Here is a 26,611-nt window from a genome sequence, read left to right as displayed (position 1 = left end):
AAATATCCTTTCTGGAGGGAAGGTGAGTTGTCTCGGTGACGTCCGGCGTCATGTAGTATGGATTCTACCATTTCTATCTAAGGGTATGGCAGCCGTTTACATGGGGTTGTGAATAATTTACATATCTGTATTATCACCATTTATTTCTACCTGAAGAGATTTGGAAGTGAGCCAGAGACATCAGTGGTTATTCATGGGTTAATGATATGTTGTGATGTGTCACTGATTTTAGGATTTGACTGAATTGACTGAATTAACTATATGTGGGTCTGTTATACGGTCATGTGTGAGAGATGATGTACTGCATAGACATTCAAATGGAAGCTTGTTTACCGATCTACATGAATGTATATTGTATTCACAGAGACACAGCACATATAGTACCAGTCAAAAGTGTGGACAAAGCACCTTTATTTTTACTGTTTTTATTTTTAGAAATTTGAATTAATCAAAACATTAAAATAATGCATACAAAAATTAACTAAAAAGGTGTTGAAATGTAAAATCTTAGATTTTAGATTCTTTATAAACACTGGTTGCCTTTCTTGATAGTTTATCCCACTCTTGGCATTCCCTTAGTCAGCCTCGTGAAGGTTCTAGCTGGCTGAGGGCCTTAGGTTTAGAAAATAACTACATGTTGTGGACCATAACATTTAAAAATAATAATAATAAAAAATTTATGAATATGCAAATCGGTGTAGTGGACCATAACATGAATAATAATAATAATAAAATTATGAATATGCAAATCGGCAACGCACCTAACACTACATGTGCCCGCCCCCTCCACTGGCAAATTGGTGTATAGAGCCACTGTTTGAGCCTCAACCAGCTACTGCTGGGAAGTGTGACGGTGGTGAGATTAATTACCGACTTACATGATCTGGTCCGCTAGCCAGTAGCAAATCCACCCACCTAACTAACACCAGCAGTCATAGCTGTCCGACCAGTCTCAGTCCGACTGGGATTTCTAGTTACCAATGAACCATACTTTATATATGATCAACAATGGCCAACAACCGCAAATGGCCCGGTTTTGCATCCTGGAACGTGATATGCCCTTATTTTCTGTTGCGCAATAAGTCTTGCCTGGCGTGTGATCAGTACAGGCTCTGAGTTCAGCTTCCTCAGTTTAATGAGAGAATGTGGCAGAACAGCTCTAGTGACAGTTTTCACACTTTAGAAATGAAAGGAAATACGGATTTAATCAGGAAAATTTAAATGTAATTTAATCAGGGAAAACACAAATATAAACAATAAGGTACATTTTCATTCAAATATATCCACATTTTTGACTGGTACTGTATCTACTCTCTGTCTTTCTAACTCTCCACACACACACACATACACACACAATATGTGGGATTCCAGAGCTGTGCTCTGCTGTGTGTGAAGTGAACATCTTTTTATTGACATACAGTAGAACACAGATCACTAAGGCTGATTTAACCCGGTGTCCTGGATTACCCTGAAAGCAGTTCAAGCTTAAAGTAAATCACAGGGCAATGATTTTGTTCTGTCATGGTGTAAGCTGATTGAGTGGAGTAACTGATCCCCTCAATCGGTTGGGCTGTCAATCAGAATCCTGCCGCTGAGATGAGGAGTGCAGAGATGGATCGTAATTTGGCCATCTATCCTCGCTTGTGTGCCTTTTGAGCCAAGATGCCGTCATCTGTTATAACACACGAGCGCCCTCCGGTGGTCAGAATGATTTTATGTACACCGAAACGTTTTCCCTTTCGGCACGAATACAAAACTTAAACTCACCAGCAGTCCGATTCGTTCCGAAAGGGGAAACAATTATGCAACTCCTTTGATCAGCAGCGTCCATATGATTTCTTACCATTTAATTTGATTCTTTTTGTGTTCTGTTCTTCCTCGTTTGTTTGTTTGTTCCCATGATTTTGGCTGTTGTCTTTCCCTCAGGAGGTATGTACACTTGCTCTTTCTTCCCCAAACCCCCAGACTAGCCCATTTCTCCACTGTCAGGTGCTTCTGGTGGTCTGCCGTGCATCGTCCCACTTCTCTTCTTATGGGCCTCTCTGGGCTTCTGTTCTCAGCTGAGCTTGTCCACCCATCTGTTTGGTCTAGTTTATTTATATGCATATATACATATTTATACATCTTTGTTTGTCTGTTGTAATGTCTTCCATGTAGCGGGTGGTTTGTCTGTCTGACGCTCTCTCTTTGTGGTTGCTGGGCGGTTGCCGGGTGCTTGGGTTTGGGGTTCCATGTGACCACCGTAGTGGAAGTTTTCCTTCTCACTGTTTGCTGTGGTGTTCAGATGGGGATCTGTTTTGTTTTTTCATGTTGGAAGCTGCAGTATTCTGTGTTAATCATTAGTCTGGATATGTACCAACAAACACCAAAAATGAGTCAAAACAAACCAATAAATCAACAGCAAAAAAAACAAACAAACAAACAAACAAAACTGTATAATGTGCGTGTAGGAGTGACAGGGAGATTATTACAAGGTTATCACAAAAACATGTACTGTTTTTGAGGTCGTCATGCTGTGTGATTGGATGGGGGGGTGGGATGTGCATTCTGAGGTGTTTGGTGGTTGGTTTGGACTGATGCGGAGTACTGCACCTGGACCAATGGGCTTGGGCTGCTCTGCTTCATGCTTTGAATAAAGCAGAGGGGTGTGTGTGTGTGTGTGTGTGTGTGTGTGTGTGTGTGTGTGTGTGTGTGTGTGTGTGTGTGTGTGCGCACAAGTGTGTGTGTGTGTTTGCGCATGTCCAGTTGTGTCGCTGTGTGTGTGTGTGTGTGTGTGTGTGTGTGTGTGTGTGTGTTCATATGCCCACTTGTGTGTGCCTGTGTTCACATGTTCATGTGTGTTTCTGTGGTCTGATGAGCTGTGGTTTTGGACTGCAGTGTAGTTGCATTAAGAGCATGTGGAAGTGGGAGTTAACGAGCGCGTGCGTGTGTGTGTTGGGGCAGGTTGAGTGGACTCATCACTAGTATACAGGGACAGGTTATCATTACTGGCTATATTTTACCAGTAAGGTTCATATTTTAGCAGCTCCTTCTCGGCGGTCTGCATATGTGCCTGCTGTGTAGTGGAGAAAATTTTCCGGTATAAAATGTCCCCTGTGCCTGTGTCTGTCCATCACTTAGCCAGTGCTTTGGCTTCCTTTCTGGCCCCAGCACCACCTCAACCCCTTCACAGACGCCCTCAGGCTCTGCCCGTCGATTGCCGTGCTTTTAAGTGATCATTAATCCTGGTCACCACTACAATCAACCAATCATCTCGCTCAGGGAACTGGCAATTCTTTGTTGATTTGATGCCTGCGTGTGTTTGTCTGCTGCTCACCTAAACACTTCTACTGTAAGAGAATTGAGGAACAGAGGAGCCTGGAAGCGGATGCAGTGCTGTAGTCTCCGAGGGAGTGTTATGAGGTCAAGACTATTTGCTACCAGCCTCTAAGATTGTAAGAAGTTTTTTCCCCCTGTTATAACAATAGTGTAAAACAAAAAATTGAATAAATATATACATTTAAAGAAAGATAGACAAGAAAGTGTTTACATGTATTCAGTTTTAGGTCTGCTTAGGGTAGTTGATCAAAAGACCCCTGGGTTGCCAGCATGTGCTCAATGCGGCACATTTCAGTGCTGGTATAGGATGTGTGGTCTGTTTCCAGTCCTCAGCATTCGGGACTCCCAACACCATAGGGAATGTGCATTCAACCCAGATCAGGTTTCCAACTGAGGAAGCAGGCAAGCCAGAGGTCAGAGGTCACTTCCAGACCACTGAGCACCCGTGTTAGCCTCTGAATCCCTGCAGAGAGCACAGGGCATTCCACTCTTGAGGGTGCACTGTATAAATGAGCAGCTCTAGGAACAGAACGGGTATTTACAGCCCATGAAGAGTGCTTGTCACAGTTGCTGCACTTTAGCTGGTCTCAGGTCAGTTATACAAGCCACTGGCTTTGTTATCCTGTTATTAGTTCTCGGTCGGCACAGTTACTGTGTACAGGATTTGGGGATGAAGCACGTTGAAACAGACATTCATTAATGGGGGGCAAGGGCCATACTGTGACAAAATATAACACAGCTGGGGTGCCTCTCAGGCTTTTAGAATAATCCCCAATAAACATCACACAGCTGGGCTGCCTCTCAGTCTTTTAGAATAATCCCCAATAAACATCATACAGCTGGGGTGCCTCTCAGGCTTTTAGAATAATCCCCAATAAACATCACACAGCTGGGCTGCCTCTCAGTCTTTTAGAATAATCACCAATAAACATCGCACAGCTGGGCTGCCTCTTAGGCTCTTATAATAATCCCCAATACATGTTTTTTCCCAAATCTTTGGGTAGTCTACCAAAGACATTCTGCAAAGCTTGCTTACTGTGAAGTTTTAAATGACTTCAGAAATCCATTCTCTTGGATACATCCTGACTGAAGATTCTGAACAAACAAACACGTGTGATCACAGTATGAGTATGACACCTTGGTGTGTTTGAAGGTGTAAACAATCGCCTTTTAGGTCTGTATTCAAGCCCAGTGACCCAAATGCAGACATGCAGGCTTGTTGAAACTAGAAGTATCAGTGGGATAGCAACTGTTGGTACGTGACGAGGAAACGACAGTTTTATTGAAGCATAAAATCGAATGCTGTAAAACTCCAAGGTTGCTTTTTTAGCACTACTTCACCGAGAACTTCATCACAGCACAGTATATGCTCTTTGGCAGGTCTATCTTTAACAGTGACTAAAGTACTCTAATGTCCTTAAGACAAGGCTGAAGCAATACAATGCTTTAAAGGTCAGTCTAAAGTACTACAATGCCTTTAAGGCAAGGCTAAAGTACTACAGGGCTCTTAAGCCTAGACTATAGGACTACAATGCCCTTAAGGCAAGGCTGTAGCCCCCACAATTCCTTTAAGGTAAGGCTAAGGCACTGTGTAACCTGGTGTTGGTGTCAGTGCAAATGCTTAGAGAACCTGGAGTGGGATTTCTTTGCCCTAGGTTAGGCGTATCAGTAATTCTTAGTTTAGTCCGGATAAATGGCAGAATGCTGCTAAGCTTGCTGGAAGCATGGTGCGGGGCTGGAGAGGAATGCTGTGCTTGGGGGAGGATCATGGGAAGTGGAGTCATTTAGAAGCGCCCCCATCATCTGCCCGCTCATTCGTCTGTCTTGCTTGCCGGCCGTTCCACCTTCTGACTGCGTGGTTCCTGGAGGACGCGCTGAGCCCTGCCCTGGGCTACGCCTAACACTAACTCTCTGCACCTTCTGCCTGTAGGTGGACGTGTCAAAACCTGGAAGAGACGGTGGTTCATTCTCACAGATAACTGCCTTTACTACTTCGAGTACACTACTGTAAGTGCAATTCCACCACCGGCGTCCTTGATGGAATGTTAACTCTGCAATCACATTTGATGTGTCCAGATCATTAAAATGAACTTATTATGATATTTTTATAACCCTGGTGTTCCTAGTGCCAGTCCAGGTTAGTATTTACAGCATATGGCTGTGTTTATGAAGGACTTGTATTGGCCATGTCCCATTCACCATGGGAAATGAGAACCTTTGATCTACACATTATCTTAATCGCCTTTAGTCACTTGGCCCCAGTGATTGATGTATTATGTCTGTTTTAAAAAAAACATTTTTCTCTCTTTGTAGGATAAAGAGCCCAGAGGAATCATTCCTTTGGAAAACTTGAGTATTCGGGAAGTGGAAGATAAGAAGCCGGTGAGACTCCTTTTCTTCCTGACCTCGTGCCAATAGCAGAACTGACTCCCCCTTGTGGCTGAATGTGACCATTCATGCATGTGTTCTTCAGAACTGCTTTGAGCTCTTCATACCAGACAACAAGGACCAGGTGATTAAGGCGTGCAAGACGGAGGCGGATGGGCGGGTGGTGGAGGGCAATCACACGTTCTACCGCATCTCTGCCCCCACCACAGAGGAGAAGGACGAGTGGATAAACAGCATCAAGTAAGGGGCGGAGCCAGCCAGGACAGCCCGTCCCTGGACATCAGAAATACACACCTTCTGCTGCTACCTGCACTAAACACCTCAGGAACTAAGAAGCCTGAAACATCAAATAAGACAACACAGATACTTGTTCTGAGAGACAAACAAAAAAATGTCCCAGAGGTTCAGTGAATGAGACACATATGGAATTGAAAATCAGATCCACGTCCATTTGCAGTGTATAATGCCTGCTCTTGTTTGAACTAAAGCACCTGAACAGTCTTGATTGGCAGCAGTTTTTCAGTGTGTTCTGGCTTTAAATGTATTTTATATAGGCTATAGGCATTTCCGCCCTTGATTTTGGTCATTTCTGATGTTGGCCTTTATAGTATCTTAAATAGTTTACCAAAATGCTTAAACATGAAGAGATGGGTGGTCCCAGAGCTTGTGACACTTTATTTATCATATAGTATTTTGTCCCATCTTGCCTGCAGGGCAGCAATCAGCCGAGACCCCTTCTACGAGATGCTGGCTGCCAGGAAGAAGAAGGTCTCCTCCATGAAGAGGCATTAGATTTGCTCAGGGTGCTGCACTCTGGAGATTCAGGGCTGTGTGAAAGTGCTCCTTAGTGGAGAGGACTGGAATATGAAGAGGATGAATGTGGGGTGTTCTTATTTGGGGCGGAAGAGGGTTGAGGATAAAGTTGGATAGAGAAAAAAAGGTCTGGACTGTACCCCCTCTGTTTGAATGTCTTCTCCCTCAGTTCAGTGTGTGTGTGTGTGTGTGTGTGTGTGTGTGTGTGTGTGTGTGTGTGTGTGTGTGTGTGTGTGTGTGTGTGTGTGTGTGTGTGTGTGTGTGTGTGTGTGTGTGTGTGTGTGTGTTGTTGAGGAGGGTGAGGGCATTTCGTTCTCCCCTCTTCAAACCCCCAAAGAGTCAATTCTGTCCTCATACTAAACCAAACCATGGCCTCTGTTTCTGTCTCCTGTTCCTTTCATAGAACTCTCGCTCTCTTTCTCTTCCCCTCTCTGTAACCCCCCCCCCCCCCCCACTGTCTTAAACATACGCAAACATGCATTCTCGTTTAATCAGCGGGTCTGACAGAATGTGGCTTACCAAAAATGTTTTCCTGCCATTCAGAGACTTCTTTTTATGCTTTAACGTGTACAGGCAATAAGTGGATTTTTACATTTTTATTCTCTGTATATTCTCTTTTTCTCTAGTGTAAACTGCTACATTGTTTGCATAAGGGATGAAAAAGACAGTGTCTGTGCATGTGATGTTTAATACATGGCCAGATTCAAAAGTGCATTGCCTCTCTGATCTGGGATCAGATGCCCCAGCATCTGTGCTGGTCCCCCTTACTGTGTGGTAAAAGGCCAAACTGTTGCAGAAACGGCAGTCCTACTGTGAGACTCTCCATGAATGCTACCGTGTATTTTGTGCTGAATGACATGAATATTGCAAAGCTGTTCATGTATTTAACTGCATAGAAGTGTTTGCCAAATATGTTTTTCAGCAATGCTATGACCTGTTCTGAAAAATCCCGGAGTTTACCCATAGTTCTGGGCTTAACTATTTAAATAACCACTCATGCTGGAAGTTTGTGGTGATACCTAGTCATGTGTCTTACTGCTTTTTGTATTGGTTACCTTTTGCCCTTTTTTTTACTGAACATAAAGTTTTCCCACCATAAATTTCTCAAGTAAGCATACATGATATCGAGTTCCAAAAAGTTATTGTTTTTAATTAAAAAAAAACCCCAGACATTCTGAAATAAGACTCCAACTTCAGGTGTACTAGGGGTTATCATCACAAACATTTACGACTCAACATCAAAGTACTTAGGAAAAAAAAAACACACAGGGCCAGGGACTTACCAGGGTTCGTCTAGCAAGCTGTGCCATACCCGTTCAAACATCTGCAGTGGAGTTCAATTCGCAGGAGTTGCCCTGTCGTGCTCCTTCTGTTCTGGAGAATCTGCATGTCTGAGATGCTCTGACTCACATCATGAACGAATGCAGCAGAAAGCAAGCTTTTTGCGGACATGCACAAAAGCCCAAACTCAGGCTGCGTTACACCAACTCCAGTGAAAAGCCAACTCTAGGATTAGGTTCAGATTAGGATTAGGTTTACAGGAACACCTGAGAGAGCTCATGTTGTGTAATGCTAGCTAGCTTTTGTTGAGGAGTGACACTAGGACGTTGAAGTGTCCCTTAAACCCACTATTGTGTTCTTATGAGGCAAGACCGGATTCGAGAACTGGAGGCAGCTCCAATCTGCCTTCCTGCCTGAGGCCTTTTAGCGCTCAGAGCTGGTGAAAATGTGACTAAGACAGAATGGTAGGGAGATCGTTTACATTTTCTTCCAGCTTTAAGGTTGAGTTCCATATCCACGAATGCATCAGCTACACATCACTGTTTCTTTGACCTGGCTTTGCCCCTGCCTTTGAGCTTTTCTCAACGTGAGCGATTTCAATATATTCACTTCTCTGAACAAAACGTTAAATCTGAGCAGTATTGGTTTATTTATCAAGGATGTATATACTAAACTGTATAGCAAATATCTTTCTCCATTTTATATAAATGTGTATGTAGCAAATATATTAGCTGAGTGCCAATTTCTTTTTTTTTGTTTAAAGTGTTTAAAAATTCATACTAAAATAAATATTACAGTATATTTAAAAAAAAATCTACTTTTAATGTCTGTGTATTTGGTACCTGATCAATGTGGCTGTCCACCGTTATTAGAACAAAATCTGGTTAAATGAGCTAAAATGATACTAAAATCCATATATTGTATTTTAATTACCTAAGCAACAACAGCATTTCCCAAGGCATTTACTACTGTATAACATCATACTGTATAACATCATGCTACATTATGCAATATTAAAACCTGCCAAGAGGTGGCAGTGTCATTGCGTGACAAGTTAGTTTTAAGATACCTAAGCTCTGGTGTTGGTTAAGGGCAGAGACATAGCAGAAGACAGAGAACAAAAAGTCCATTCCACTATAAAAGCTCATTTATAAGAAACCTAACTGATAACCCCTGCCTCCCCCCCCCCCCCCACACACACACACATTTTTATTGCAAGCTCAGGATGCAGAACATTTAAATGCTCTCTGAAGTCTACATATAACTGCTCTTGCCAACATAATGCCAGTAAACTACTGAGGTGACACACTTTGTTTATGCAGGAGAAGCTGTAAGCCAGCAAACCAGAATTGATTTGAAGGGTTTGATAAGGATTGATAAGGAGAGGCCCTCTGCCTCTCAAACGAGTCTAAGTGCTACGTGAGACTCTGCTAACTGGAGGCCATAGCGAGTCTCAGGTCTAGGCAATACTAACTGGAGCTCATACCGAGTCTCAGGACTACACAAGACTCTGCTACCTGGAGGTCACAGCAGTAGAAACAGATAAACTCTCATCCTTGCTGACAACACCATCATGACTACTGGATGATAATTCACAACCATGAGCAGTTTCATGGAAAATGAGGTTTTCTTCCATGGAACATGACATGGACAGATGATGAACAGTACAGACTGATTAGCTATAACTGACCAGAGAGGAATATCTATGATAGCAAAAGGGGGGGAAAAAATGCAAATTCTAACTTTGCATTGAGCCAGCTGCTAAGAAAAAACAAGTCTGATTTATCATAGTTTTCCCATGAGCGCAGTCTAGAGAGTTCTGATGAACATGTCCTCTAGTGTTGATTAACATTACAGATATTACAGATTCTGCTCAGAGATAGGTTCTAGCTAAGTAACCACAGAACGAAATGCCACGACTTCCTGTCCTCTGCCGCCTCTCGTTGTCTCGGTGTAATCTTAACAGGATTGTAACAATATGTCACACTGAGATGAGGCTGTTGGTTTGCTTTTGTATTAAAGGAAAATAATCCATTGCGTAGAGCTGGTTTTAGGAGATGCCACTGAAATGAGCATGGCTTCATGCTCGACCTAGCTGTGAACGAGCTGAACATCACTGCCCACATTCCTGTATTTACATTCGGGCTGTGAGGCTGGAGAGGATTGTATGGCTTTGTTTACACAAGACAAGGGCATTTGGATGATTTTCGAGAAATCAAGATGTGGGTTGGGGGGGGGGGGGGGGGGGATCACCTCCACTAAGTCTGCAGGAGCAGAGGGAGAGAGAGGAAGAGGAGGAGGGAGAGGGTGCGAGAAAGAGAGAGCATGAAAGAGAGAGAGAGAGAGAGAGAGCGTGAAAGAGAGAGGGAGAGAGAATGCCTGGAAGAAGTCTTTGTTTTGCATTTGTAATTTGACCATGTAGGAGGGACCTGTAGCTTTTTCCATTCTGTCCGAGTCATTTCAGTTGAAAGAAAACAAACTTGGGCAGGAACTCCAGCAGTGAGAGCCATCAGCTAAACAGCTCGACGACAACAGAACCCTCATCGCTAAATAGCACCTGCGCCGCTCTCCGCGCTTGCGCACACACGCACGCACACACACACACACACACACACACACACACACACACAGAGAGAGAGAGAGAGAGAGTTTAAGATGACAAAACCATTCTGGCTCTAGTAGTTAATACTTTTGAAAAGTACCACTTAACTATCACTTTGGAAACATAACGTGTACAAACACCCGATAACACAGTAAAAAGCACAGATCAGCTGTGTTTAATAACACTCACCCTTAAACACATTTGGAAACTGAGTAAATGTTTACTGTACACCATAAAAGAGGTTAGCTCAGTGAATGGGTTGCTCAATATTGACCTATATTTACATATATGGGATGATGAGGACACAGTCATCTGAAATAGTTTTCCCGGAATGCACATAAGACCTACAAACCTACAAACAAAATTTCTTCAACCAGGAAGAGGAATGAAATTGGCCTATAATACCACAGTAACGCATATTTAGCACGAGCTTTGACAAACAGTTGTAAAACATCAGTGCTGACAACACTTGCTTGTACTCGCTAAATCATAAATACTGGGCAGGTCTGTATGCATCAGAAGCTTGTACATGCTCTGAGACTAGACACAATACTGGAGCCTAAAGACATTACAGGGGCCTACACATGACATTAAGGCCTAAACACAATATGGGGCCTAAACACAAGATAAAGCCCTAAATATGAAATTGCCACTACAAAACATCTGAAAGGTAGTGAACAGATGCTGAATTCAGCTAGAAAATGTTATATATGTTGATACGTTTTGCGGAATTTACTTGACACAAATACTGGTCTCATACACCATTGTAGCCCATAATCCTGGTATGGGAACCATTTCTATGTAGGTAACTAAAATTCAGAAAACAAAATTCTAATATCTTTGTCACTCCTTGATGGTTTTTGGCCTTTAACAATTTCTTTGCTGTAATTGTAATACCCCAAACCAACCCTGGCTGATGCTGTAAACCTACTGAAGCAACACCAGCAGTAATAACAAGGTAGAGAATGTTCTTTGGAAGGACTACATGGGCTGTTTTTATTAGAGTGAGACTAGGACACACTGTTCTGTACCAAGGGGATGCTGGGAGTTATGGCACAGGGGAGCGTGGAGAGTGAGACAAATGCCCTCCAGGGGAATGTCCTGCAGGTAAGATGTTGCTAAAACAAATAAGGAACTGGCGAACAGCAGCAAGAGGCTCCGGCACTTGTCCTACCCATGCTAGAGGATGGAGTTGGGGAGAAGAAAGGCTCACTCTGAAAGGGAGAGGGCTTCTCCACAGGGAGAACATCAGGCCAGCCCACTGAACACTACTGCGCTGTTCTCTGGGGCCGTGGGGGCAGAACCAGGAAATGGCAGCTGCCAAAAACTACAAGGCAGCCTCAACAGGTATTGGAAGCTTCCACTGGGCAGAAGCCCAGACCTCCAGAGCTGAGCAGATGAACCTGGGTCACTATGGCAACACAAACATGTCACTGGGCCTGAACACCAACAGTTTCCAAGGCTGCAGTTCTGCTTGCTGAGAGGAAAGGGGTGGCTAGGTAGACTACAAGCTGCCAAACCGTATGAGAAATGTACAGACTGCTATTATAGTGATTGGAGTGGGTAGCTACCATCTGCTAGGTAATATCATTAGACTTGCTGGGTTCTGTTAAGATCAAAGTCCAGGTGCCTCCTAAGCTAGTTTAATTTCCCTTTCAGTGGTCATTAAATTTGATTATTCTTATTGAGGTTTGAAGAAACCCACAACCAACTGTCTTCATTCCACACAAGCAAATGTATTCATAAATAGGAAAGTAAGTAATTCTTTTTGTCTTTCTTACTTTATTTCATAATACGCTTTATCATCATTACAGACCGATAAAATCAGCCAAAGACATCTTATTTATTAAAGATAATTACAATTCATCTGCTCTTACTGCATTTACTACATCCTGAAGTAATACAATGGAAAATAATGATAATGACAAGGCGTGACTGGTTATATTCACTTCCTTCCAGCAATAATAACAATAAGGCCCTGCTAAGAAGTGGATCAGGCCACACTCTACAGTGAGTGATCAGTACCTCAACTCATATGATTAAACTCTGAAACTCTGAGATATTCTCAGTTTCTCAATTATGTTTTTCTAGTGTAGTTTTTCTCATTTCAGCTCTCACATCTCAGCTGAGGACAGTATCAGATCCACTGAGCAGAAAGCACCAAAACGAAACACAACACCGCTTCCGTTTTCACGAGCCAACCGTGAGGAGGTTGAAGGGCTCTGTGCACCTTCATGGTTCGTGCACAGCCCAGTGTTGGGGTGGGGGGGTGGTTGGGGTTGGGGGAGTTCCACCCATGTCGTCGGTCTCTCCCCTCAGCGACACTTTTATGGTTGCAGTAGAGACCATTTAATAGCATATTGTAAAACCACAAAGAACAATAAACAATGACATTCTGTATTTAGTATGCAAAGGAATATGTACATGTCTAGTGGCATCATACACCATGGCACTTAAAATAAATTAATTTTTCTGTAATTAGCAGGCATGAAAGGGGACATGTTATGAAAAATTATTATTATTTTTTTTTCCCCGTCCTTGTGCACATACATGTATATATCTGGAGTACTGATCCACAAACATTATTGTGAAAAGGTTTTTTTGTGGGCTGCCTACATTAGAAAACATGACAGAACATAATTCAGAACATAATTCATGACAGACATAATTCTTCCACCATATTTTTCAACCAAGAAAAATGTTTATTTAGGTCAGTGAAACAGATGTACAGTAGAGGATTTACAGTAATACTTATGAATGCGCACGGTTAAGTACCTCGTAAACTGTTTGTGATTCTTACATAATTTATAATCTATAATCTTTAAAAAAGAACTTTCAAATAAAATGATAGGAGACAAAAATATGAAACAGAAATATGAATTTAATAGAATTTGTTTTAAAATATTGAAACAAAAAGAACATTCCTAGCCTGTAGTAAGAGATGTAGAGATATTTTATTTATATATATATATGTGTGTATATATATATATATATATATAAATCACAGAGTTCAGATGTCCTGTGGTATCACCTCTCACCGGTGCTCGATTAAACTTGATTAGAGAGCAGCTTTACAAATGTTTTGCTCTGGATCCCTAATGAGCAAGCCAGTGGCAACAATGTTTAGATAGGTGGTGTATGTCAAAGTATCAGTCACATGAATGCCAGAACCCAAGATTTCCAAGCAGAACCTTGTCTAGAGCATCAGAACATCACACTACCTCTGCCAGCTTGCATTTTTGCTATGGTGTATCCTGGTGTATGCATCAAAGAAGATTCCAGGTGAATCTTAAACTGCAGTGTACTGTAAGGCAAGGAACGTTTATAATTTTTTTTATATAGCACCTTTCATATATTGCTTTCACTCAAAGTGCTTTACTAATGAGAAAATAAGAAACAGATATGAGACAAAAATATGAAACAGAAATATGAATTTAATACAATCTTTTAAAAAAAATATAGAAACAAAAAGAGAAAAGCATTAGAACATTCCTAAGATGTATTACCCCATAAAGGCTAGGCTCTAGTAAGAGATGTAGAGATATTCAAAACTGTAATGAAATGTACAAGGCTTCCAGAGAAACAGGATGTTTCGGACAGAGGTCCTTCGTCATTTTGCACAGCCGATGAAGGACCTCTGTCTGAAACATCCTGTTTCTCTGGAAACCTTATTCACTTCATTACAATTTTGAATATCTCTCTCTTTTTCCCTCTCTCTCTCATATATATATATATATATATATATATATATATACACACACACACACACACACACACACACACACACAAGTCAATGTGTAAATAAAATATTAATAAGTTTCATCATGGGAATTCTCATAATAATGGGAAATTTGAGTGATTTGAGTGACTTAAAATGAGGTATGGTCATTGATTCTTGTCTAGCCAGTATGCATATTAAAAAAAAACAGAAAAAAAATCAGAAGGAACAGTTTCTACAGGCTGACCTCCCCTAACACTTGAGAAATTTCCAAAACAAAATGGCTTCTATAGGCAAAAATTTGTATTTAGTGTGACCTCCTTTGGCAAGTACTTGAGAAATAGCAGGAAAAGACACACTAAATCTAACGAACAACTGAAAAAATCCCAAAAGAAGCCTGGTATAACAAACATTCAGGACAGTCTTGCCAAAAGAGTTCAAGTACTTGCCAAAGGATGTCACACTAAATACAAAATTTTGCCTATAGAAGCCATTTTGTTCTGGAAATTGTGTCCTTTAATTTAACACAATTTAATTTAATTTTAAACACAATTTTTGGGGGTATGTATTTCCATTTTTTTCTGTTTATATCTTAATAATGAGACAGAAATAATTATATATGGTCATCATACTATTCCTAAAACAACAAATCTAATGATCTAACGATCTTTTAATGATCTTTTTTTTTTCTGCTGATCTTTTAAATGGAAACTTCCATTACAACTCTTTTCCAGATGTCTTTTTTTTTTTTTTTTTATAAAACCAGCATTTTCTGTAACTACTGTTGTGGTGCATTTATCACCAAAGTATATCAAATCTGAAGCAAAACAATAAGAATATCAGTAATATCTGTAATGTTAATCAACACTAGAGGACATGTTCATCAGAACTCTCTAGACTGCGATTATGGGAAAACTATGATAAATCAGACTTCTATTTTCTTAGCAGCTGGCTCAATGCAAAGGAATAAGTGAATTATGGTGACGTGTTTTATGCCATGTAACTGGTTTAGGGTGAAAATGTTCTTCATAACAAGTGTCATGCAGCCGGCAGTCTAGTAATTGGATTACATTTCCAGTTTAAAATGTCTGTTGGTGTGGGAAGCTTTCACAAGGTTTTGTTTCTGCTGTGCTTTCATAGTACCTGTTATAAAAGACCCACACAGGCATCTTCTACAGTAAATCTACAGGAAAACAGCCTGTATGTGTGGGTAGGTGTGTAATTGCATGTGTTGCCTAGGGAAACATCGTTATTGACATTTCAAGGGACAGAAAAGACAAAGTAATTTCCACAAACTTGGAAAACAAGCTTCAGGGTCTGAAAATGTAAATAGGGAGAAAGTCTCTATTTGATTAGAGATATTCACTGCTGTCTGTGTAAAATGTCCTGGTTCTACATATGTGCATATATTTGATTGAACTGATTGTAACAGTGCCCATGAAGATATTGGTTAGCACTTTTAGCTGAATACAGTGCCATCCAGGCTCTTGGTTCATACTTTAGGGAAAACAGAGACACATGTAGTGTTATGGAAAACTTGACTTCATTCATGACTCCCAGTGGTAGGATTTACTTTTGAGGAGATCAAGCACCCATGAAGGAACAAACCAGTCAGTCAAGCAGAAGGTCAAACAAATTTAAAAAAACAAAATAAGCAGTATAAACTCTAAGCAAGCGAGAAGCGGAATTTCTCCAAGAGGAACTAAGATGACGCATGGCCTGGTAAGAAAAGCTCTTGATATTCCGCTCTCACAATGCCCAGCATCTGTTTTTGTTTATCCTTGGCTGCTGAACCCAAGTCTTTATTTTCCATTCATAGAAGATGCTAACATGATAAGCCAAACACAGCTGGGTATGCAGTGCAGTATGTTATTTCATTTGGAAAGACAAAATTCCTTTCCTGCCAAGTCAGGCTGGCCACACTGAGGTCTGCCTTTGTCCTCTACAGATTCAGTAAACTGCCCTGGCACAAATTGCTCTTCATTCTCAAAACTGCTGAGTCGCCATAAGCATCCAGACCAAAACCGTTTAAAGCAGGTTGATTTGTAACAGTAGACGATCTGTGGGAACTTCGACATAAGAGGCACGGGCAGGCGGCTTAGAAGTACAGGAGAAAGAACCAGGAGAAACTCTGAGCAGGTGTACAATAGCTGACTTGGGCCTGTCAGAACACCTCTCATTACAGGAACCCAAAGACAGGAGATGCCCTGATCATGACTGTTCTCGTTTGCAGAGTAGTAATACTGCTGTGGATGCGTGTTCTTCTCCTGTTCCTGTAATGGTTGGGAATCGGTTTACAGGGGAAAAAAGCTGATAACCTGAGTAAACAAGTGGAATGGAGCAGGAAATAAGAGCCCAATGAGCTCCCAGGATAAGTGACATAGGCGAGGGGCATACAGGCCACACACTCTGGGGATAGACTCGAACGCACCCCCAAACCCCAAAGATGGGATTCTAATTTTTTTTTTTTTTTAATAATACAAATTTTTAAAAAGGCCCCCACCCTGCCTCTTGCATTGGGGCCCCAAAATGTGGCACTATGCCGCTTCCTGAGGTGTCAGAACACTTACAGCTAATGAGGAAGAACCTGGATCATTCGCTTTTCTTTTGTTTGGGGCAAGGATTAGATCATTGCTACACATTCATTGGCTGTTTCAGTGGGGGTCATTATTTCCCCAACGGGTCATCACAAAGGGATCCATGAATGAGAGACAGAGCATATTTTTCACTCATTTACTTGCAGGTAGAATTATTTTTTAATTAAAAAAAGCACTTTCAAACATCAGTTGCAAACATCACAGATGAACATCTTATAGATATTTCAGAAGCCGCTATTGGTGATTTCAGTTCATTATCTCATTGTTATAAATGCAATGGTATGTCATATTGTTAAAAATGCTTGTGTGTTTGTGCATGTACATGATTTCTTTGATAAATTCCAATTCTGTGAACTGCCTTGAATAATTGTGATACACACCCTTCCTGTTTCCCATGGCAAATAATATACATTTATCTAAAGCAAATAGGTTACAGTTAAATAATGCTAAGCAGCAAGTCTGGGAAAGACTACATCTTACTGGATGTTTGCTTTATTCATGCAATCAGTAAATGAGTTACTCATTTCATTTAGAAATATGGGAAGAGCTGTCTCAGGGGTGTTATAAATATTTGTTTCTCTCTCTCTTTCTCTGTGTGTGTGTGTGTGTGTGTGTTTTCTATAATGTAGATCTCCAGAAAAAAATTCCATACATGAGAGGGTGAGAGAGAGAGAGAGAGAGAGAGAGAGAGAGAGAGAGAGAGAGAGAGAGAGAGAGAGAGAGAGAGAGAGAGAGAGAGAGAGAGAGAGACTGACTTGAAATCTTTTTAATAGCAAAGGTAGGTCAAAAGCATACAGGTCCCAAAGGCAGTATGGGTCACTGGTCAACAAGTTTCGGGTTGGGACCTTAAGAGTATCTGAGAGTTTTAAAGTCACTATCTGTAAAATTGTTACGGAAAGTCCAGCTCAGCTCTGCCGAACAGAGTGTAACTTTCCCTGAGTGGGTGGACGGAATCCTTGCTAGAGGATTTCGCTTATAACTATTCTCACTGTTTTCTTCAGTGTCAATCGCTACAGACCGTGTTTCGGTTCCGCTTCCGCGTCCGTGCTAATTTTATTTTATTTTTAAAAACTGGTAATTCCACAGAGTATCGCGTTGTGACAACACCAAGAGTGATCGTGTTTCATCACAATAACGCTCCGCTTTCCTGAAATTAGCAGCACGCACTTTTTCACACCTGTGGCGTCAGCGCCCGAGCCTGAGCCTCTTTCGTCATTCCCAGGCTCCTCGCGCCTTTCCGAGCACAGCTGCTTGTCCCCGCGTATAACCGCTCGTCCACAATCGACCACACACGCTGCAGTTCACTCAACATTCAAACCTGAATTCTTTCGACAAGCTCAGTTACACGCACTAAATACAGACTTCTGGAGTTTTCCCAAAGCGGCTCGTGATTTATGTGCGGTTTTTCGAAACTAAAGTGCAATTTCAGGAAAGTTGTGCATTAATAGCGATAGCTGTTATTGGCCTCCTCGATGATGTTAAGACGGTTCAGAGTAAGAGGGAGGTGTCCCCGAATTCGTGTTTATGACTGATGACAAGCCAAACCGATTCAGCGTAGTACCAATGACTTATCACTCCCATGTGCATGAGCAGCATAGGAGTCACTGCTGCGTTTTTGGTTTCCTGTGTTTAAAAATGCACGTTTTAATCTGGTCAAGGTTTCTTTGGGGTTTTGATGTTAAAGTTGCGAGTAAAACAAGGTAAAATAAGAGTATCCCTGACAAATATTAACGATTTGCCGCAATCAGGATAGCAACTGTACCTCTTTGTTAACCGCAGAGAATTTTAACTACATACCGACAAATTGCATTGACCAAATGTTACCTACTAATTTATGTTTGTACTACGAACGGATTCCCAAATGTGAAAAGACGACGTAGGATTAGTAATAACGTCTTGTTATCAGTTTAGGAGCGGTCTCGCGCGACACAAACTTACTGTAAATAACTTCTCCTCGTTGGAAGAACAAAGGCAGGGAGGGGGAGGGGAGGGCTAGTGCGAATACCAGGAATCGTGCTTTAAAAGAAGTTACTGACAGCCTACCCTTACTGGAATGGCTTCGGGTGTGGCGTGCGGTGGGGGTGGAGCTTCCGCGGGCTACATTATACACGGCACGGAGCCTCGGCGCTTACTGCAGGGCACAGCCAGACAACGAGAACGTGCGCCGAGCAGCGTACACCGACGCGCACGGAGGAATACAAAGTTTGCAAGAGGGAATGTACTTCTGCTGCTTCTTTTAGACAGCCGTATGACACTGGGAACGCCCGACCAACGGATCTGTCTGCGTTCACGGTTGCTGTGGATATAGCAAAGCTCTTTGTCTGGCAGAAGGACCTATAAAGGTAATAGAGATAAGGAATGTCTAACTAGTATTTCATACATTCGGATTCATATACTATACATTATATCGACTAGAGGAAGGAACCGAGGCATCGAATGCACAAATATTGACCTAAACGTGCGCATGTCATCGGCCGTTTTTAAGACAGATCTAGCTGAAATTGGAGAAAAAAAAAAACTACCTAAAATGAATAAAGTCTAACTTTACAGATAAAGCGGATAGGTTATTTCCCATATAGTAGTCTATTATTTATGCCATATATCAAATATACCGGTGATTACAAAATATACGTTAGAACGATAGAAAATGCTCTTGTCAGAAAGTTTGTCCCTTTGTAACGGTGAGCCTGTGGTTTAGTTTAATGCAGATAAATGTTCACCATATTTACTTAACGGTTTGGGAAACCTATTAAAAATATCGGTGTGTTCAAGAAATTCCTAATATTTCCAAACACTGTTTGTACTGTTGAACGCTGTAGTAATGATTTCGCACAGGATATTTGACATCTTAGACTGTGTATAATTATAATTCTAATACATCTATCTCCCTGTCCCCCTTAGGTACCTGTTGTGTTTGAGTGACACTTGGACCCATCTTATGCCAGTTCAGGGTGCGTGTGCAGCGCCATGGTAACACACAGCAAGTTTGACACCGCCATGAGCAGCTGCCCCTTGGATGCCAACGTGCGGCTGGCTCCTCACCGTTTCAAGACTTTCAGCTCCAAGGTGCAGTACCAACTGGTGCAGCTCGCTGTCCGGAAGCTACAGGAGAGCGGCTTCTACTGGGCCTCGATCAGTGGCAAAGAGGCCAATGCCATGCTGGCGCCGGAGCCCAGTGGGACCTTCCTGATCCGTGACAGCTCTGACAACCGCCACTTCTTCACGCTGAGTGTCAAGACCGACTCAGGAACCAAGAACCTGCGTGTGCAATGCGACAACAGGTCCTTCTTCCTCCAGACGGACCCTAAGAGCTCCCAGTCAGTGCCGCGCTTCGACTGCGTTCTGAAGCTCGTGCACCACTACATGTTGTCGCCAAGGGCGCCAGCGGGCGCCGGGAATGCCCGCTGTGCCTACTACATTTACTCGGGTGGCGAGAAGATCCCGCTGGAGCTGCTGCGACCGTTTTCCTGCACCATGTCCTCCCTGCAGCACCTGTGCAGGAAGGCCGTGAACAGCCACCTGGACATCTCCAGCGCCAGGGAGCAGCTGCCCCAGAACCTCAGCCACTTCCTCCAGGAGTACGACGCTGCCATTTAGAGCACTGTGTCAGCTCAGTGCAGGTGTGCTGCCCCAGAGGATTGTGGGTAGAGCTGCTGAACTGAATAAAATGAAGTAAAGCAGGGAGTTTGCTGCAGCGAGACTATGGGACGGGCAAGCGTGCACACGGACAGTTATTGCTTCACTTCTCTTGCTCTCCAAGCTTCAGGCCACAGAGAGTACAGTTTTGGAGAGAAGCTCAATGTCAGTTTTAGACAAAACAACATGAACTAAGTGCTGCTACTGGTCCCACTGACCAGGTTGGCCTTGGAGCCATGGACTAGTGGATCTCAACTGAACAGTCTTATTTGCACCATGACTTGTCATCAGAACAGTGACCATCCGGCTGTGGACGTCTGGCTGCCCCACACCTTTGCTTGCCTTGGGAGCCAGGGATCAACTCCACCTGTACTCACAGGCCCCACCGTGGGCCCCTCCCGACCACACCCACCCGCTTCAGGGAGCAGAGAGCCCACATTTCCTGCAAATGGGAACCTGCCACTGTCTTCTTCCAAGTAATCATTAGTGCCTTTCATGGAAAACAGTGAGTAATAGCATTGCCCAGGGGCAGAGATAGTTCTGAGAAATTACTTCAGGGAAAGTGACAACAGGGCATGAGAAAAAGAAATAACACAAGCAAACAGAACCTGATCGTTGTTGTTTCTTGTTTTTTATTCCATAAACTGGTATAGATCAAAAAGGTATAGAGAAAACAAAAAATATCCAAGATGGCAAGAATCAATGATGTTTGTTGTTGTTTTTACTTGAAGAGTAACATCTTTGTTGAGAGTGTGTTCTGAGGATGTGAGACAGCTAATCAGAAGCCTCCCTTAATTCTGAAGGAGGGGTGCCTTTGTGTGAGGTACAGAGTAGCAGAAGGTGGCCATTTATGAATGTATTTAGATAGGGGAACCTAACCCTCCTGTCTGTCAAAGGAAGGGCCCAAGTTTCAACCCCCATCTTATTCTTGTACTTTAACAACACACCGTTTACATGTGTGAAGATAATTTTTTATCTGCTGTCTTTTGTAAAGATGTTTCAATCTTATGTCTGCTCATATGACCCACTGAAAAAGCTTGAAGATGAAACTAAACAAAACAAGAAACTATCAAAAGCAAGCAGACTGAAAATACTTTGCACATATTTATATTTATAAATCATTTCAGTAATTTATATTAAAGAGCACTATTTTTTATAAAAACAACATCCTTGTGTATTCGTGGTGATTCCTTCAACATATGGGAATGGGAACTATAAGCACAAACCTCAGTAACAGTGAATTAAAGCTAGGTTAGGCCCGTTGTCATGGACACGAGGGCTGACTGGCTCATCCACTCGTAACCGTAATAGCCTTTTTTATGTGAAATGTGTCAAAATAAGATGAACAAACATACACACACACATCACTCACCAAAACTGAACTCCTGTCTGGAGCATATTTGTGAACATATTTGGACAGGGGACATGCGTAATCCCAAAGTAGCACATCCTGCTGGGATGAATCAGAATATCCCTGAGCCGGAACTGGTTGATTCAGTGATATTCATTCTTAAGAGTGGGAATTGTACCCGCCGCCCCCCCATGTCTCTGAGTTGGCATTTCCAGTAAGACTTTGACATTCATGACTAACCGATTATTTAAACAGGATTATCATCAGGGCAAACTCTTGCCTATTAATATGAAGATGGACAAAATAGTACATACACAATAAACTGCTCGCAATATTTAATGGTTTATATATTAAAATGTAATGCTGGTCTGTAAGGTTATACATTTATACTCACTGCCCATGACTCTTACCACTGAGACAGAACTGCCTTCTTTATAATAGACTTCTCATTAACTGCACCCTGTCCTTCAGCACTAAACTGGAAATGCTATAAAAAAAAAGAGAGGTAAACAAACCCATCCCACACCCCAAGGGGCGGGGACAGGGCGGCGTGCGAACCTCGTCCGCCCGCCAGTAGGAGAATTGCTTGGCTCGTGTACATTCGTTAGACTGCACGAGTGATCCGGGTGTCCACAACCACGTGACGCTGCCGGAGTGTTTCACGAGGTGTGGCTTTGACGTCTGGGCGAACAGAATGTACGCTCACGTGCTCAGTCGTGTGTACGCGAGCCATTGAGACCCTCTGGAAACGTGTATACGCAGGTGCACACAACTATGTAAATAACATCTAAATTTAAGTATCGTATTCTCCCTGTGGGCATCAGCAAAATTTTATTTACTGCATGACATTTAACAGAGGATGAATTTACCACTTGCTGTTCCGTTTTGAGTGCACAAAGCTTTTTTGTAATCAATGCGCAACACGTGTGTCAGCTGACGTATTTTTGGGAGACAAAATACTGATCTCTTAGAACATGCATCTTTGTGAGAGCAGCTAGTTCTGTACATTGTAGTATGTTTAACATCTGCGTGCAGACTTATGTGAAGGCCGTTTCGCTGCACAGGAATGTGTATTCCTTCAGGCTCTTCCTTACACATGCTTTGCACTCGGTGGGCTCTTTCTGTTGCTGTAGTTTACAGTAAACCAAAAGAAAAACAGACATACATAAATAGTCCGTGTCAAAAACCACGTGAGCTTCTCTCATCAGGAAACAGGTGTAGCACCAACGGGCTTGCATTCCTACTACAACCAGATTCGCAAAAAAAAAAAAAAAAAAAGCTGAATCGTGGCAGTCACGCTGCGACAGTTGAGACAGTTGTTGATTTGAAGGCTTTTTTTCCCGCTCCCATTACAGCGAAATTCACGTGCACTGGGACTTCTCCTTTATCACGGAGACAGTCTAGAGAGGTTGGCGTAGCATGAAAGACTGGGATGCGAGTTCTTTGTTGTGAAAATGGACCGGCTGAAATACACAGGCTATTCACTTCACGTCTCTTCACACAACAGTAATTTTACTTATAAGTGTACTAAACGTCACTAATATTAATCTTAAAATGTGATCATGTTGATTACATGTATATAAGCGATAATATTAATTACACGTATACGATAAAAACAATACCATGGAGCTATTCTTCACCTGAATTCTTTTCCGTTTATTCCGTTTACCTTTATTTTGTGAAGTATTTATACAGTTACATAGCTTAAAGAAAGATGTTAGTTTAAAGAAAGATTTAGTTTAAGTTTGACATCTCTGGAATCAGTACTGTTCACAGTATCACGGCAGCACTGTGTGCAAGATATATTGTTCCTCGGTATCTATCCATCAACTACAGCGAAATTCCGAAGTAACCACGTAACATTCCATAGAAGTGAGGAGATTCTGTAATGACACAAGCTGTTGTGAGCATGATTCTCTCTACTCCCCCCGCCCCCCTCCTCTTTGAGAACCCACATTGCTTTTGTTAAGAGACACACAAACACACCACCCTCGGTCGGGTTTCTTCTGAAGAACTGCTGTGTGTACACTGGTAACATGACAGCTGTTCTAAATTAAAACTAATGGTGAACTCATGCTACCCGAAATACCACCTTTGCAAAATATAATTTTCCGTGAACAGATTTGATATGACTAGCAGACAAGCAAATTTGATCTTATGGCCATGGTATCAGAGGATCAAACACTTTTCCGCGAATTACATCAATATCTAAAATTCTTGCCATGATAACCTGGAGAAGGATAAGACTAGCAGTGGAAACAGATGTCCAGTTCTTGGGTGCTTTCATCTCATCTTATAATACAGATCTGAGAGTTTTCCTAAACGACAGCTTCTCGGAAGCTTATCTCTGACTTCTGTGAGACTTTTGTGATAAAAAAGGTCAGAAATGTGAAGAAGCAACATTCACCTCAGTGAAGGGTTCTCCCCAGCAAAACAAGTGGCCTGTCATTATGTGACGTCATTTGCATCTGTGGCATGCGGTCTCTGCATATGTCTAAGGAAATTACGCAAGCTGTTAAAAATGAGGGAAACATGGGGAGATGGCGCCAAACCTTGGAGATTGTTGCTATGGTGAATGTGTTTCTGTGAACTTATGACGAGCATAGCATACTGGCTGCTTCCTTGGGTGTCACAGATATCATTGTCTTGCAGTTCTGACCCTGACCAAGAGAGAGGAGGCTCACCCTCTATCTCACTATCTTTCTCTCTTTCTTTAACTCACACACACACACACACACACACACACACACACACACACACACACACACACACACACACACACACACACACACAGAGACTCTCATTATGTAGGACTTCAGGAACTTTGCTGTAAACAGCAGCAACACAGAGATTAAAGGAGAAGACCTTTAATCGATTGAGGACATATTGAACTGTCCTCTGCTTTCTATCCACTTATATCCAGGTATCTAATAGTCTGTTCAACATGCTAAGACAGAATGTGTGAACTGTAGCTCAGTGGTTAAGGTACTTGACTTGTAATTGGAAGGTTGCTGGTTCAAGCCCCCTCACTGCCAACTTGCTGCTGTTGGGCCCCTTAACCCTTAATTGCTCAAGTTGTACTCAATCATAATTGTAAGTTGCTTTTTTTTTTCTTTTTTTATAAAAGCGTCAACTAAATGCCGTAAATGTAACTGTGTCTAGTAGAAGGACCTCCAACCTCACTGCCAGAATGGATTGATCAGGAGATGGAGAGATCAGGAGTGATGGAGATAGAGATCAGGAGATGGATCGGTCAGGGGGTCAGTAATTAACACCTCAGGGCTGACACGGGGAAACAGTGGTGACAATAGGGAAACGTGCTGAGTGTTTTACTCTGCAGTACTGACTAGTCACCTTCAGACTGGTTCCTTTGTAGCAGTAAGTGGAGCTGACAGTATGTCAGTGGACATGCCCCCACTGCCTGGAGCTGCCCCACTCCCACTTTGTTTGCATATGTTCAAACAGTTGAATATGCCCACCGTGTGGAGCTGACATCTTCACTGTAAAATACTCCACAGGCCTCTAAATACTAGTCTGTCTGTCTCCCTGTTGATTCAAACACAGACCCTTACCATAAACAGACATAAGTGAGAACCCCTCATTGAACACTGTGAGAAGTTAGATATGTAGGTTGTTTAACAAAGTGACAAATGAATGGTCTATGAGGTGGTGCTGTAATCATCTGTAATGAGACCAACATTTTCCTCTTATAGAGGATATGAAATTCGATGGAATATGTCCAGTGTCCAGGGTAATTTATGCCACATTACTATTGGCATACTACAACTGTTTGCTCCTGTATTTCGCAAGTTTAGAATCATGCTACTTAAAACATAACTAAGGATTAGCTAATACTACAGTAGTGTTCTGTATTGAGAAACAGACATTATCCCTGCAGGTATTTACTCAAGTATTTCACTAGCAGACCTTTTAAGCCGGTTCAGTGGACAATGCTTTCCCAGAAAGTACCCAGGCAATGTACTTTTGCTGCCATGGTTTGCCTTGCTCCAGAGGCTACAGTAACACCCTCCACAGGGGTTCACGACCCCTTACTCTCCCTCCGCCTGGCGCAGCTCACGATGGTATGCACAATCACACGACACCCGGGCGCTTGCAAGCACCAGCAGTCTTTCCTTTAAGCTTAGTAACTATGGGTGGAAAAACTATGGTGCCATCATTAATACCTTTAATGCCAGCAAGGTGCAAAAGGGACCCTTTCAAAAGTTTGATAAAAGCTCAGTAGCGTTCAGATCTGGGTCTGATCCAGTTAACCTCAAAAGCATCCAGAGGAGCACGGACAACACACCCACTGATTGGTCTGTAGACTGGAAAATGTCAAGGTAGTAACAAAGAAATGAAAGGGACAAAAAACCCCAGAAACCACAGCTCTGTGCACCACATGACTTGCATCTACACACATCTTGTTATGTAAGAGCTTATCGCGTCCTCGCCGCTCCACAGCTGCCTAGACACTGAGCTGGCCTATACACATTTGAAAAGCATGTTCCACAACATAGAATTGGTACGCTTATGATCACACACTGAATGCCATTTTGTAGTACTGCCAACAGTTACATAACTATTACATATTGTTCCTTAAACATTCTCTACATCTGATTCACAAGGTCACAGTTTCTTTACTGTGGAATGCCAAGGTAAGCATGACTTTTTGTACAGTTTGTGTGCAAAAAAGAAAGAAGAAGGAGAAAGGTATTTGTAAAGTAGGTGGTTCCTATTGAATGCTTTTCAAAAGAACTGTCCTTATCCACAGAGCAGCCTTATTCAGAAGAATTACACAGGGAATCTGAGAGAATGTCCAATCCTGATCCTGAAATGCTGCTTACTGTTCTGCATTCTTTTCTTGCCTCTGAGTCCTAGCAACCAAACGGGCTTCCAGAATTTATTGG

At 42.2% G+C, this 26,611-nt stretch overlaps 2 protein-coding genes and 1 long non-coding RNA gene across 5 annotated transcripts in view; all 3 read left to right on the top strand.

The window, feature by feature from the left end:
- Positions 1 to 7,968, top strand: part of cyth1a (cytohesin 1a) — a 40,933-nt gene extending 32,965 nt beyond the window's left edge. For all 3 annotated transcript variants that reach the window (XM_081710785.1, XM_027000323.3, XM_081710784.1), the window contains exons 10-13: positions 5,249 to 5,325; positions 5,632 to 5,700; positions 5,792 to 5,946; positions 6,420 to 7,968. In XM_081710785.1, the coding sequence (XP_081566911.1) occupies positions 5,249 to 5,325; positions 5,632 to 5,700; positions 5,792 to 5,946; positions 6,420 to 6,498 (380 nt within the window). In that variant the 3' untranslated portion in view covers positions 6,499 to 7,968. The remainder of the gene's footprint in view (positions 1 to 5,248; positions 5,326 to 5,631; positions 5,701 to 5,791; positions 5,947 to 6,419) is intronic.
- Positions 7,969 to 11,901: 3,933 nt separating this feature from the next.
- Positions 11,902 to 12,614, top strand: LOC145655751 (uncharacterized). The gene is made up of 3 exons (XR_014121709.1): positions 11,902 to 12,156; positions 12,362 to 12,412; positions 12,514 to 12,614. It is a non-coding gene; the product is annotated as an uncharacterized LOC145655751 (long non-coding RNA).
- Positions 12,615 to 18,839: 6,225 nt separating this feature from the next.
- socs3a (suppressor of cytokine signaling 3a) lies at positions 18,840 to 21,518 on the top strand. Its single transcript, XM_027000391.3, has 2 exons — positions 18,840 to 19,059; positions 19,619 to 21,518. The coding sequence occupies exon 2, from the start codon at positions 19,685 to 19,687 to the stop codon at positions 20,312 to 20,314; it is 630 nt and encodes a 209-aa protein (XP_026856192.1). The 5' UTR covers positions 18,840 to 19,059; positions 19,619 to 19,684; the 3' UTR covers positions 20,315 to 21,518.
- The last annotated feature ends 5,093 nt before the right edge of the window (positions 21,519 to 26,611 follow it).

Source organism: Electrophorus electricus, chromosome 3, assembly GCF_041902795.1.
Source record: "Electrophorus electricus isolate QZ-2024a chromosome 3, ASM4190279v1, whole genome shotgun sequence".
NCBI lineage: Eukaryota > Metazoa > Chordata > Actinopteri > Gymnotiformes > Gymnotidae > Electrophorus > Electrophorus electricus.
Note: the sequence above shows the minus strand (reverse complement) of the source record. Positions and strands in the feature narration are given on the sequence as shown.

What these genes read in the sequence shown, in the direction of transcription:
- socs3a (XM_027000391.3), top strand. Translation starts at nt 19,685, where the DNA reads ATGGTAACACACAGCAAGTTTGACACCGCCATGAGCAGCTGCCCCTTG.